The sequence below is a fragment of the Malaya genurostris genome, chromosome 2 (genome assembly GCF_030247185.1).
Source record: "Malaya genurostris strain Urasoe2022 chromosome 2, Malgen_1.1, whole genome shotgun sequence".
NCBI classification, from domain to species: Eukaryota; Metazoa; Arthropoda; class Insecta; order Diptera; family Culicidae; genus Malaya; species Malaya genurostris.
This window is the reverse complement of record NC_080571.1, coordinates 144,163,980-144,177,547: the sequence shown is the minus strand read 5'-3', so window position 1 is coordinate 144,177,547 and position 13,568 is coordinate 144,163,980. Positions and strand designations below refer to the sequence as shown.

Sequence of the window (13,568 nt, the reverse complement as noted above, 5' to 3'; positions counted from 1 at the left end):
TTGTGTAAAAGCATGACAACAGAACCGTGCTGTTAATTGTGAAGTAATAAAAGTAAATAAAAGTTTAAAGAAGGAAAAAATGATTATTTCTGATCAAAAGAAACACCCCTCCAATCCTCGACACACGCCGCTCGGACTGCGCGGCAGGATACAGGCTATTCATAGGTAATTTTTTCGAGCAGTATATATCGGAAATATTCCATATATTTGGAGTTGTTTAGTTTAGTGTACTGATTTTGAAAACTGTCATATGTGCATTAAAAATTTTGTAGTGTATTAGTAACCTTTTTTGCCACCGCACTTTACTGTGATGTTTCTAATGAATCGCAAGAGTGATCCATATTGATATATAGTATATTTACGCAAAAAACAAGATTGTAAGTTTTCTGTGAAAAAATATGTACCTCATTTGATTAGTATTAGTCTTGTTACGACGTAGTCACCTTAAGTTGATTTCAAATTTGATCACTTTCAAACGGGGTAAACAGATTAGGAAAATGCCATGCAAATGCAACTATGTAATGAAAACCGCGAAAAAGTTACCGCAACGACGAGACTCGAACCCGTAGTTAGCTCATATCCGGCGAAATCGTTCTACAGATAAATTTTATTCTTCATTGGCACCTAACAATAAAAGCTGTATAATTGAACAACTCAGTAACCGTTACTTTCCGTTGCCATGTTATTTATTATATCTACGCATTTTTCCAATAAATCATTGGCATTTGTAGACAACATGTTCGGTTCCGTCATCATTAATTTCTTTAAGCAAACTGTTTCCCGGAAAATAGAATATATATATATATATATATATATATATATATATATATATATATATATATATATATATATATATATATATATATATATATATATATATATATATATATATATATATATGTATATATATATATATATATATATATATATATATATATATATATATATATATATATATATATATATATATAATAGTTTTAAAATATGTTAATATGCAATTGAACTTATGTTTATTACAAAATTGTTTGTTTTTAAATAGAAAAGATTTCGTTTCCGCAAGATGGGACGCTTTATATTACGATTGCTCATGCCGTGTACAGTTTTAATTTACATTCTATTAAATTGCAACTACTATCTCACACATCACACATAAACTTATATTTAAATAATATACGACCTAAAAACATTGTCATCATGCAAAGGGTTACTTAATTGTTTGATTCAACTGAAAAAACATCTTGTAACATGGAATACAGCTAAATAACATCCAACATAACTTTAATACAACGGAATTCCTTTATGAAAATTGACAAGGGACAAGGGAATTGTTACTAATTGCAACACATGAATTACACAGAATAAAGAGTAAGGCAAACCTCTTGTGTTGGATTCCTCTCCTAGTATCAACTATACCTCTTGCTGAAGCGGCTCTTCCCATATGTGATAGCTGACTGGAATCATAAATACCCCTTCTTAAAGGAGTATCTGGTGATTCGAGCTCAAGTTCCACACTTGGATCCAATGGATGGAATTTCTTTGGAACACGTGTATTAAGTGTTGAGTTCACTATTGAAGCACTCTGAAATGTCTTTAAGTCAATTCGGCTCTCTGAATCACTAAACATTTATGTTTTTTTTATATCGATTTGTTTCACCCAAAACATTGTTTTTAATTCAATTTACACATTGTTTGTTGCTTTAGTAGATTGCTTCACATGTGATGATGTGGGATATTTTTCTTTGTTACCTATGTGATCGTGTTATTGATATTCATAAAACTAACAACAATAGTGATTCAATAAACAATATAAATACATCATCTTAAAACATGATAAACAAAACATTTGTCGCATACGTTCGTAATACATTCTTGAATGTTGTATCAGTTTAGCATATTAATCTCTATTAATTGAGAACAGTGAATCTCCAGAGAGAGTGTGGAACTTTCTGCACTACGTACAATGGTCTGGTGGCTAAGTTCCGACAGTATTGGAATAGTAATGATGATAGGCGGTCAGAAGCTTACGATACCCAGAAGTCGGCAGTGAGTGAACAAATGATAGAATGGAGTGATTGAAGATTGTAAAAGTTTTGTTGAATGTAAGTCGATTGTGCGCTTTTCTTGTGACTGTTATTTGTTGTAAATTTGTATTTGAATTGTAAAATGTATGTACTTAATCATGAAAAATATATGTTGTAGGCGTCCGACGATGGCTGAAGCATAGTAAGCCGAAACGTTATGCTGAACAAAAAACGTTAAGAACAGTGTTTCAATTCTCACCGAAAAAAATCAACAAACAACCATAACTGAACAAAGTTGCGGTGACCAGAACAAAAAAAGCGCTCATTTGGTTGATCAGTTGTTTTCTCTGAGTCCGCAATATAATAAAGTAAGTATAGTTGGCAGACTTATTTAATCAGTGCTGTAAGATTAAGAAATTTCATTCAGTAAAAACCATTCTAGTGAAGAGGTTGTGTTTCGATTATACTGCTCGTGAGTTAACGGCTGCAGGTAGTTAAAACTGCTGATACTAATCGCCAAGGCAATATTCGGGGCGTTTCCCGACTGGAAAGCTAGCAACGAAGGATATCCCATACACGCAGAGATGTAGAGCCACAGAGGTGCGAGCGCATAGAAGTGACGAGTCACAGAGGTGCCATCGCATAAAGGTGCGAAGACGAAGGGGTGCAAAAGCACAGAGGTGCTAAAGCAACCAAATGCTGATTTACCAGGTATCAGAATTAGTACGCTGCGTAGGATCGAAAGAGACGACATATATCGTGAGGTGCTACACTGCAAGGATCTCATTTGATCGCCTCTAAGAGCAACAGCACTGTACCTGGGGTCAGGTACAGGCAGCACACCAAGCTTAGTGGTGACCACAACGACGGAAGAGCAACTGACATAGCAGAAAACGATATCAAAAGGCTGCCAATTGGAAATCGTTGGATCTTCCTGTTTGGCTATTCGTACCGCATGTTATGAATTGCACGAACTGTAAAAAAAATCGGACATACAGCTACTTATTGTAGTAATAAATCTAAATGTATAAAATGTCAAGGGCCTCATAAGGATAATCTTTTGCGATAAAGATATTGAAAAATAATTTTATTGTGGGGAGAGTCCTCATGATCTTTCAGTATGCACTGCATTTAAGTTACGTAAAGACAAAATGAAGCTTTCTTTAAAAGCACGGTCTAAGCGCACAAATGCAGAAATGCTTAAAACGATCATTGGTGTCCCACTTTTGGACACCAGAAACGGTTTTTCAAAGCTTGCGGAGCCAGAGGAATCTGACTCTGACGGAAATAGTAAAGATACCTCGTTTGTCACTCCTCAAGGGTCTTCTAAGAGGAGATTACCAAACCACAAATTACCAAAAAGGGCACCTAAAATTACACATAAAAGATCCCCGTGTTAAATCTAAAAAGCCAAATTTAAAACCAAAAACTGTGCCTCCTGGTTTGTCAAATTCACAAACCAATCCAGGAAATAGCACAAGAAAAGACAGTAATCCAGTGGGCTCCGTTTCACAGCCACCATCAGGATTACTTTTCGGAAATACTAGAATGGATTTTCGCAGCATTCAATATTTTTGAACCTCTATAGATCATCATAACGGCATTCCTTCCAATAGCTAGAACTTTTTGCTTTCTCATATAGAAAGGCTATGCAATCACTGTGATAATCGACTTTTTAACCGTAATACAAAGATTCAAATGAAAGGTCTCATAGTCCCATAGCCTGCTATTGAATTTCATTCTGATCCGACTTCTGGTTCCGGAGATATAGGATGATATGTACCAAAAAAATTAAAAAAATATGCACTCACTTTTTTCAGAGATGGCTCAACCGATTTTCACAAACTAAGATTCAAATAAAAGGTATTCTGGTCCCATAGTTTGCCATTGAATTTCATTTGAATGTGACTTCCGGTTCCCGAGTTATATGGTGATATGTGAAAGTTTTAGAAAAAGTTTACAATCAATTATCTCTGGAACAACTCAACCGTTTTTGAGAAACTAAGATTCAAATGATAGGTCTTATAATGTTCTAAAAATTAAAAAAACATTTTATCTAGATCCGACTTCCGGTTTCGGAACCAAAGCGTGATAAGTGGAAAATAATCAATTTTTTTAGTATTTTTACAGGAACGATGGCTACGCGCGAACCCTGCGGAACACGTGCTTGTACGGGTAGCAATTGAGATTTACAATTCTGATAGCTAACCTGAACCTGGAAATCAGACAATTTTGCTATTAAACCTTTGTGCCAAACACTGTGGAATGCTTTTTCTATGTCTAGAAGAGTAATTCCAGTGGATAACAATGAAGAATGTTCGTTACCCTGACAAGTTGATGAGTAATTTAATGTGCATGACTAATTCCAAACTGCTCTGGTAAAAAAATCGAATTCTCATTTATATGAGACATCATTTTCAATAAGATATTTTTTTAAAAGGTTACTGATAGAAGAAAGTAAACTAGTTGGTCGATAACTTGATGTTTCTGCTGGGTTTTTATCAGGTTGAAGAATAGGAATAACTTATGCGTTTTCACATCTTTTTGGGAAGTAAGCTAAAGAAAAACATTTGTTGAAAATTTTAACCAAGAGTCTCAAAACAACATCGGAAAGATTTTTAATAAGAATATTAAAAATTCCATCATTACCAGGAGCCTTCACGTTTTAAGTTTCCTAATGATTGACTTAATTTCATCAAAATTCATCTCAATAATATCATTTGGTAATAACACTTGAGTTGAAATATAATCATATTTCAGTGAGACTTCATTTTCAATAGGACGTTCACAACGTTCAAATTAAAATTGTGGACACTCTCGAATTGCTGAGCTTTTCCGCCATTTGTAAGAAGTATTTGATTTCCTTCCTTGAGAGCAGGAATTGGTTTCTTATGTCTCTTAAGAACCTTAGAAAGTTTCCAGAAAGGTTTAGAATATGGTTTAATTTGTTTAACTTTTTTAGCGAAATTTTCATGTCGCAAAAATGTTAATCAATGTTTAATTTCTTTTTCTATATCCTCAACTGTGTTTTTCATAGCAGGATCACGAGAACGTTGATATTGTCGTCGACGAACATTCTTCAACCGAATGAGCTGTTGTCGATGTCATCTAATCCAACCATTTAGCTATATGATAGTTGAATATAGAACTAATTGGATTAATTATAGCTTCCTTGGAAAGTCTGAGTGTTACAGGAAGATGATCTGAGTCAAAGTCAGCATGTGTAATCGGTTCACTACAAATGTGACTTTGATCTGTTAGAACCAGGTCAATTGTAGAGGGAGTTTTCACGGAAGAGAAACAAGTCGGATTACTGGGATGAAGAACTGTAAAGTAACCAGCTGAGAGTTGATTATGAAGTATTTTACCATTACAGTTATTTTGCCTACAATTCCACTGGACATGCTTAGCATTTAAGTCCCCTATTACAAAAAATTTCGGTCGATATCTTGTGAGTTTTTGCAAATCCCCTTTAAAGAAATTCAATTGTTCGCCGGTGCATTGGAATGGCAAATATGCTCCAGCGATGAAATAAATTCCATTAATGGTTTCAACTTCGATTCCCAAGCTTTCAATGACTTTAGTATTGAAAGAAGGTAAAATTCGATGTTTAATTAGCGTTGGACAAAAATGGCAACATCACTACCCATTCCAGTAAACCTGTCAAATCGATGAACCACATAATGTGGATTACTTTTCAATTTGACATTTGGTTCAAGAAAAGTTTCTGTCACAATAGCAATATGAATTTTGTGAGCTTTGAGAAAATTATAAAATTCATCTTGTAACTGGACCGCCTGAACGTGCTTCCGAGGGGTGTAAGCGGGTGATTTATGCGCCACTCTCGATGAGAGACCACCCGCCAGATATGTGGCTGCCCGGCCTTTTGAGGCTTCTCGGGAGAAGGTTCCGGTTTCCCTCTTTGTAGGGTGGAAGCAAGCTAGTCGCCAAAAAGCCCGTTCGAGTCGCGCGTGTCATACAAACTACGTCACGTCCGAAATGTTCAATGCGACCTCAGTCCGAAAACGATATTTTCACACGGTTGTAATCATCACGGGCAAAGTCTAACTTCCCAAATTAACCAATCTGCAGAAAACTTGAGATTGGTTCCGGTAGGTTTCAGGGCCAACCTCCCCAGTAAAAACAAAATACAACAAAAACTACAAACGAGACGGAACTCTGGACTTGAAAAGCTTCATCAATCTGAAAATTGGAGAACTACATCAAATCACATAAAAAAGGTTTTTACAAAATCACAAATCCAACATTTATTGGCCTTTATCGGTTTTCCCGATCATGTTCTCTGTTCACTCTGCGCTAGCTAGCTATTTTCATTCTTCCACCTTTCCCTCATCTATCCTAACTGGCGATTTTTTTTATTGTCTGCGGTGCGTGCTTTCGGTGTTCATTGTTCACCTCACTTGCCTCTTATCTCATTGTGCAAAATCACTTGGCAATTTCTTTAATTATATATATGTATATATAAATATATATATATATATATATATATATATATATATATATATATATATATATATATATATATATATATATATATATATATATATATATATATATATATATATATATATATATATATATATATATATATATATATATATATATATATATATATATCGATATGCAAATTCGACGGTGCATGGACTTCACAACAAATATATCTTGTACTCACGACCTAGGATTTACGTGTGGCGGGAGACGGCGATTCCTACTGGTGCTGCTGATGATGACGATGATGATGCTAACGATGCGACGCGATGCTGCGACGAGTGCGTTTCCCTCGATCGAGCTGAACGGGCGACGCTGGTCTCCCCCGCCGATTTGTGGACTTACGACGACGGGATACTGCCGTCGAGTTTTCCGATCGTCACCAGAAAACTTAACAGCGTTGATAACTGCGATGATGGTTGTCTACTAACCCTGCCAAGGCGCAAGATTGACGGATGCTGCCTTCTTCCGGCCCAGTGTATCGCCGGGACCAAACCTTGAGACAGATCGTGGGGTCAAGAGCGGTCTCTAATGTACGGGTGTGATGTGTCGGGTACTTCGGCGGTAGCCACAAACCTGTGAAAGAAATTACCATTGCACAGAAAACGCATAAGCACGTGCACCTTGGTAGTGTCACAATTTATGAGTTTACCTTGATCTCTTGGTTTCAACACACACGCGAACCGCCAAATTAAACGATTGGGAATCTAACTGCATTTCTATTCTATTTGAGAAAGGAACAAATTTACATTTTGATGAAGAATTTCAAGTTACATTTAAATTTACCTAGCTTAACACAACACGGCGCGAACTAAAATCGAACCACTTTTGCCTCTTCCACTGATAAGTTCAAAGTGGTTTATTGGGCTTTGAGAATCCTCAGAATAACCGCGGTTTGTACTTCTTCGTTAGCGGATCTGACGCATTTTCCACGAAGTGGATAATAGCGATAGTTCCGAATTTGCTTTGATCAACCCGAACTTCCCCAGTCGCATGATCGCATCTCGTTTCTGCGAACGACCCCAATCAAACCAACCCACCGCCAGACCAGTCATCAGAGCGAAACAGAGCATTCTCCCGAAAGATTAACGCGGTCATGAACTTTGTAAAGGTCGACGGCCTCTTTCGGTAACCCAAACAAACACCCCATCGGCTGCGACGCTAGGCAAAGCAGAAAGCAATTGGCGCGTACTAAGAATGGCGGGAAATCAGCTGCTTTGTCTTATGGCAAATCTCTTACTTAGAGCTTTTTCATCATAACGGGGTGATTCGATTTTGTGAACCTTTTTTAATATCGTTTCGTATAAATATTATATTATATTAAATTTTCATACAAAAATCTATAAACATTATTATTAAAAATCATTAACCTACTAATTATTATTTACAAAAATATATATTCTAATTCTGTACTCGTTACAATCTTCACTCGATTTTAATGACCAAGCTTTCCAAATTAAAATATTCGAATAATTATTTAACATCACTGTTAAATTTTAAATTCATTATAGTATTATTTGCAAATTGCCATCAGATTTGAAATGCTTCAAAATGTGATGAAGACGAATTCATTCGGATCATCATTTGAAAAAATTGATTTTGTAGGTAGATCATTTTATTTTCCGTTATATCGCCTAAATAGAAAAAGCGAATGACATTAAAGGAATATTGGTAGGTAGATGTCTACCTGTAACACTAGTGTAACTGCCATTAGAAGAAGATGATTTGGCCGATCTACCTATACATAAATTGTTTTCGTTAGAAGATGAATTGAAAGGCGTTCCTTTGTTTTGATTATTTACATTAGAAGAATTAAGGAGTAGTTGTCTACCTCTTACCAAAGCGTAACTGTCATTAGAAGAAGATGATGGCAAGGTCAATCTACCTGCCAATATATTGTTTTCGTTAGAAGACGAATTGGAAGGCGTACCAGGTTTCGTAGAAATAAGTACCTTAGAAGAATTAGGCGTGACATTTGTAACGGTTTTTTGAGTTTCAGGTATGTTCTGTAAATTTAAGGTAGTTGATTTGACTTGTTGTCTAAGCGAACGAGCGTTTAAATTTTTTTCCCTGACAGGACATTTCAAATAATTGGATTTATGATTTCCATCGCAATTTGAACATGAAAAGTTATCAGTGGTTTAATTCATTCGACAAACGTCTTTCGAATGCGATTTACCACAATTCAAACGCCGTATATCCATATGACAATTTTTGGTTCCATGGCCGAAGCCTTGGAAACCGAAGCCGAAGCCTTCCCAACGAATTTTAATGTGGAAAATGAAACGTACTTTTTCTAAAGTTTTCAAATTGTTTACATCACTTCAATTGAAGTGTATTTGGTAAAGTTCATGGGAAATTCCAGAGCGTAGTTTAGAAATAACATTTGTTCTTTTTTTTCATAAGTATTACTTGGGAAGGGGCAAAACCAAGCAATTCTTTCAGTTCATTTTTAATTTCATCAGTACTTTGATCATTTGATAAGCCTTTCAAGACAGCCTTGAAGGGTCTGGTCTGTCTGTCGGACCAATATTGGATAAGACTTTCATAATCTTCCAATCCATCAACTTATACACGACATTCTCCTCTTCGTCCGATTTAAAATGATACTTTTACTTTCGTAAGAAATGTAGAAAGCTCAGTACGGGTTGCTTGGAAGTCGAAAATCATCACCGTCACTGGAGACATAGATTGTTGTTTCTTCCCAGAACGACAAGCGTCCAATTTGGGAATTTTAGAGGAATTTTTGTCTATGCCGCTACAATCGGATTCAGGAAGAATCACGTAAATATTGTTAGACGGCATAGAATCAACGGAAGGGAAGTCCGTCCGTTGTCTTTTATTTTTACATTCAGATTCTATAAGATCGTGAATTTTATTAGAAAAATGTTGAATAACGGATTGTGATGTATTCCGTATTGAATTATTTTTTAGCCTTAGACTTATTGCCTTTCAGGTTGGACGCATCCTTTTTTGAGATGAATGAAATTTGAAATTAAATTAACTAGGCTAAATTAGTCTTCGATTAGACTCCTAGTTTGGAAAAGTCTTGAAAAAGACTGATTTTGTGGTATTCTTAATAATGACTGATTAGTTCGCGGAATAGTTCTTTGAATAGCAAGCCTTAAGAAAGGCTGATTAATTTCTTAGTCATTAAAAAGACTGTTAGTAATTCAGTTAGCCTTGAAAAGTACTGAAGCCTTGAATCAATGAAACTCTAGGTAGCCAGAAAAAATTTTCAGGAGCCAAGAGCTATACGCGTGCGGTGCGAACGACTGTTCAACACGGACTTAAATCAATTTGTTTATTTTTCCGTCCCCCATATTCCTTCAAAATATGGGTCTATTTACTTAAATTGCAAATTACATTCTATGCAATATCGGAAAATCTAGGAATCAAGATTCTAGGAAACAAAAGGTAATTAACGCACACCTAGTATTAGATACATAAAGAATCATCAGTTAGTTGTTTAATTTTTTATCTTTGTGCCCGTCCTGGAACGAAATCCGGTGTACGGTCCTGGTTCTAATCTCTTATATCTTTTTGTTATTGGTTTTAACATACTTTAATAACTTAATGCGTTATTTTTTTACAGCACCATTTCCTTCAACAAACTTAGGTTTGTAGGAAGCTACTATTGAGCCATTGATCAAATTTGACGATCAATTGGCTGTGACTTCTGGTTCCGGAGATATGATGGTATTAGTGACGTAACCAACAAAACGCGTTGTTTATTTTCCGCTCAATTATCTCAGAGATGGCTAAACCGATTTCAACAAGCTTAGGCTCATTTTTAAGTAACTGGTGGGTCATTGATCGAGTTCGAAGATCAAAAGGCTGTCACTTATGGTTCTGGTGATATGATTGTAAAAGTGAGGTCAGCCGATTTTAACAAGTCTATGCTCGTTTGAAAACTACTGTCAGGCCATTAATCAAGTTCGAAGTCAAATAGCTGTCGCTCTCGGCTTCGAAGATATGATCGTATAAGTGGGGTAACCGACAAAATACTATGTTTTTCTGCCGCCTAATTTTCTCAGAAATGGCTCAACAGATTTTTCAAGCTCCGGCTACTATTGGGCTTTTGATCAAGTTTGAAGATCAAATGGCTGGCACTTCCGGTTCCGGAGATGTAGTGGTATAAGTGAGGTAAGCGACAAAACACGTTATTTTCTTTTTAAGAAATTTTCTCAGGGATGGCTGAGCCGATTTCAACAAACTTATGTTTGTTTGAAAACTTCTTATAAATTGTGGATCGAGTTTGTATATCAAATGGCTGGCGCTTCCATTGAATTAAGACCAAGTTCGAAGATGACTGTCACTTCTTGCTCCGAACATACTACTTGATCAAAAAGGTTCCGGAGTCACCATCGTGTGGCGCTCTCAGTCACCCGATTAGATTTTTTATTTGTTTAGGTTGCCACATCTGTCGTTCATATTCTATCAAATTTTCAAGTTATACCTGGACATTTCTAAAAGTTACGCTGTATTGAGTGCATCTGAGATTGTGCGTGTCCTCGGTTTTGCACAATTTTCAAAATAGAATTGAATTTGCAATAACGAGTTTGCATTAAATTTTGCGCTGAAAACGGTTTCAATGGCGCGAGAAGAGTGTTTCAGCAAAGATACTTTGAAGAAAACAGTCGTTTATCAGTGACACGAATATTTCAGAAGTGGCCATGAATCTGTGAATGATGATGAGAGAAGCGGTATGTCATAGACATCGACAACCGGCGAAAATATCTACAAAAACAAAGAAATCATGGCCGTAAATTGACTATTAGATAGATGGCAGAGGAGTTGGACATTGCTTTTGAATCCGTTCTGGACCTTTCGGTTTATGATTGGGGTCCCAGACATGTCGCTGCAAAGCTGGTGCCATAACTGAATTTCATGTAAAAATGGGACCACGTTGACGTTGCAAAAGACATGATTTTCAAGGACGAATTTTACCCATCATTCATCAAACGGAATATTACTGTAGACGAGACGTGGATTTACGAGTATGACACGCAATCCAGAACTCGTAAACCGAGTGAGCCGCGATCGAAAATACCACGTCGTTTTCAGTCGAGAAGGTGATGCTCACAGTTTTCATTGATAACAAGGGTGTTGTGTGTCATGAATACCTTTCACAAGACCAGACCGTCAGCAATGAGTATTATTTGGGTGTTATGGACGTTTGCGTGGAGCAATTCGCGTAAAAAGATTAGATTTGTTGGCAAACAACTCATGGATCTTGCACCACGATAACGCACCGTCACACAATACCATCGTTGTTCGTGAACATTCGGCTAAAAACGAAACGAATGCCATCCAGCAACCTATTTTGACTCCCTGCGACTTTTTTCTATTCGGTCGACTCAAGAAACCGCTCCATGAAACGCGTTTCAGCACCTGAGATGAGATTGTGGAAAAATCGCAGATGGCTCTCATGACCATATCAAAAACTAAATGACCATACCTAAAAAATGTCTCGAGGATTGGATCAAGCGCTGGCATAAGTTTTTTGAAGTACTTCCAAGGAAATAATATCGATTTTGATGAATAATCTGGTATTTTTGATTTTCTGAAAAAAATCCGGGAGCTTTTTGATCAAGGTAGTATAATGGTGTAAGTAACGTAAGCAAATATCCTTACATTTTTCATGGACTGAATGTTTTCGAAGATGATGATGATGGTCCCACCTCATACCCCTACAAAGGTGTGAGCAGAACGAGTTATCTAAATGATAATTATTATTTTTGCACATATCTTAACCAGTAAACAAAAGAAAACGATTCGATTAATCTAGCAGGTATAGATTCTTCTTCAAAAGAACGATTGACCACAAAATAACATTCAAATATTTCGGATTTACTATCCAGGGTTAATCAAGAAAATTTCCAACCCGGGAAGATCCTTGATCACATCAGGAATCGAACCCGATATCTTTACCAGTATCAGACGGTAATTCACTTGACCCTTCCCGCCGGACCAGTTAATCGCTACACACATCAGCTACGATGGAGTAACGATACTGCGGATGAGCAGAGTCAAGCCCAATTCCATCAACAACTGTAGATCCCAATTAGTTCACCGAATCTATTCCTTAAATTATTAATCAAACCTTGCGATCAAGGTCAAGAGCAAACTTAACACACCGAATGCTAAGTCTCTTCGGCCAGTCCTGCTCGCTTTCCAAATAGTCACTACCTGCTTCGCGCGCGAGGCTCAAACGTTTGTAAACTGCTCATTATTTTCAACTCTTAAACAAACTAAAAATCCATCATCATTATACCGAACATAGTAACTTTTACAATAATATATATAAAAAAAAACCTATTTTAATCCACCTAGTGGTGTAATGATGCCTTTCTCATATTACTCATTACATCATAAATATAACCGTGAAATTCGCAAAAACAACTGTTTATTGAATAGGAATAGGATAATTTGTTCGGATCTAATCTGTAGTTCCGGAACCGAAAGTAGTATCCACAACAAATTAAGGAATTCCGTGAAAATGTGAAAATCTATTCGGCCATCGCCAAGAAAATTGAGTGAGTTCCTTTTTGCAGTTTCTAACCACTATTTCCAATTCTCTCGAAACCGGATTCAGATGAACGGAATAGCCGAAGTTGGTTCGTTTGCTACCAACAAATATGACCTACAAATTGGAACAGTTTTGAACGTAGTTAAACTTATACTTACTATCTCATGCTCTATTTCGTTTAAACCAATTAAACTAAATCTAATGAAACGAACCTGCGTTTCTGTTACTACTTCTTGCTAAACAGCATGAATCAGCAGCATGAAACATGTATTAGGATTGTTATTATTATTATTGACATCACTACACAACGTGTACGAAATAGAACAAAGCACGCCTTGTTCGTTTTGTGTTTTCTTCTTCTTTCGGTGTTGTACATATTGTCACTCTATATGGCGATTTGAAAACTTTGACACTCATCGCCCTGTAACTGCGGAACCGGAAGTCGGATCAGGATGAAATTTCACAGTAGGTTTAAAGACAGTATGAACTTTAATTCAAATTAAGAT

The 13,568-nt window shown here is 36.4% G+C and overlaps 1 protein-coding gene across 11 annotated transcripts in view; it reads right to left on the bottom strand.

Annotated features, from left to right (window-relative positions):
- Positions 1–13,568, bottom strand: part of LOC131426980 (innexin shaking-B) — a 1,311,753-nt gene that overhangs the window by 1,056,320 nt on the left and 241,865 nt on the right. For 8 of the 11 annotated variants that reach the window (XM_058589825.1, XM_058589824.1, XM_058589819.1 and 5 more), the window contains one exon: positions 1,377–1,746. The exons of 2 other annotated variants lie outside the window; for them this stretch is intronic. In XM_058589825.1, coding sequence (XP_058445808.1) covers positions 1,377–1,624 — 248 coding nt within the window. In that variant the 5' untranslated portion in view covers positions 1,625–1,746. Of the gene's footprint in view, positions 1–1,376; positions 1,778–13,568 lie in introns of all 11 variants that reach the window. One more of the 11 variants, XM_058589817.1, reaches the window with a different exon arrangement.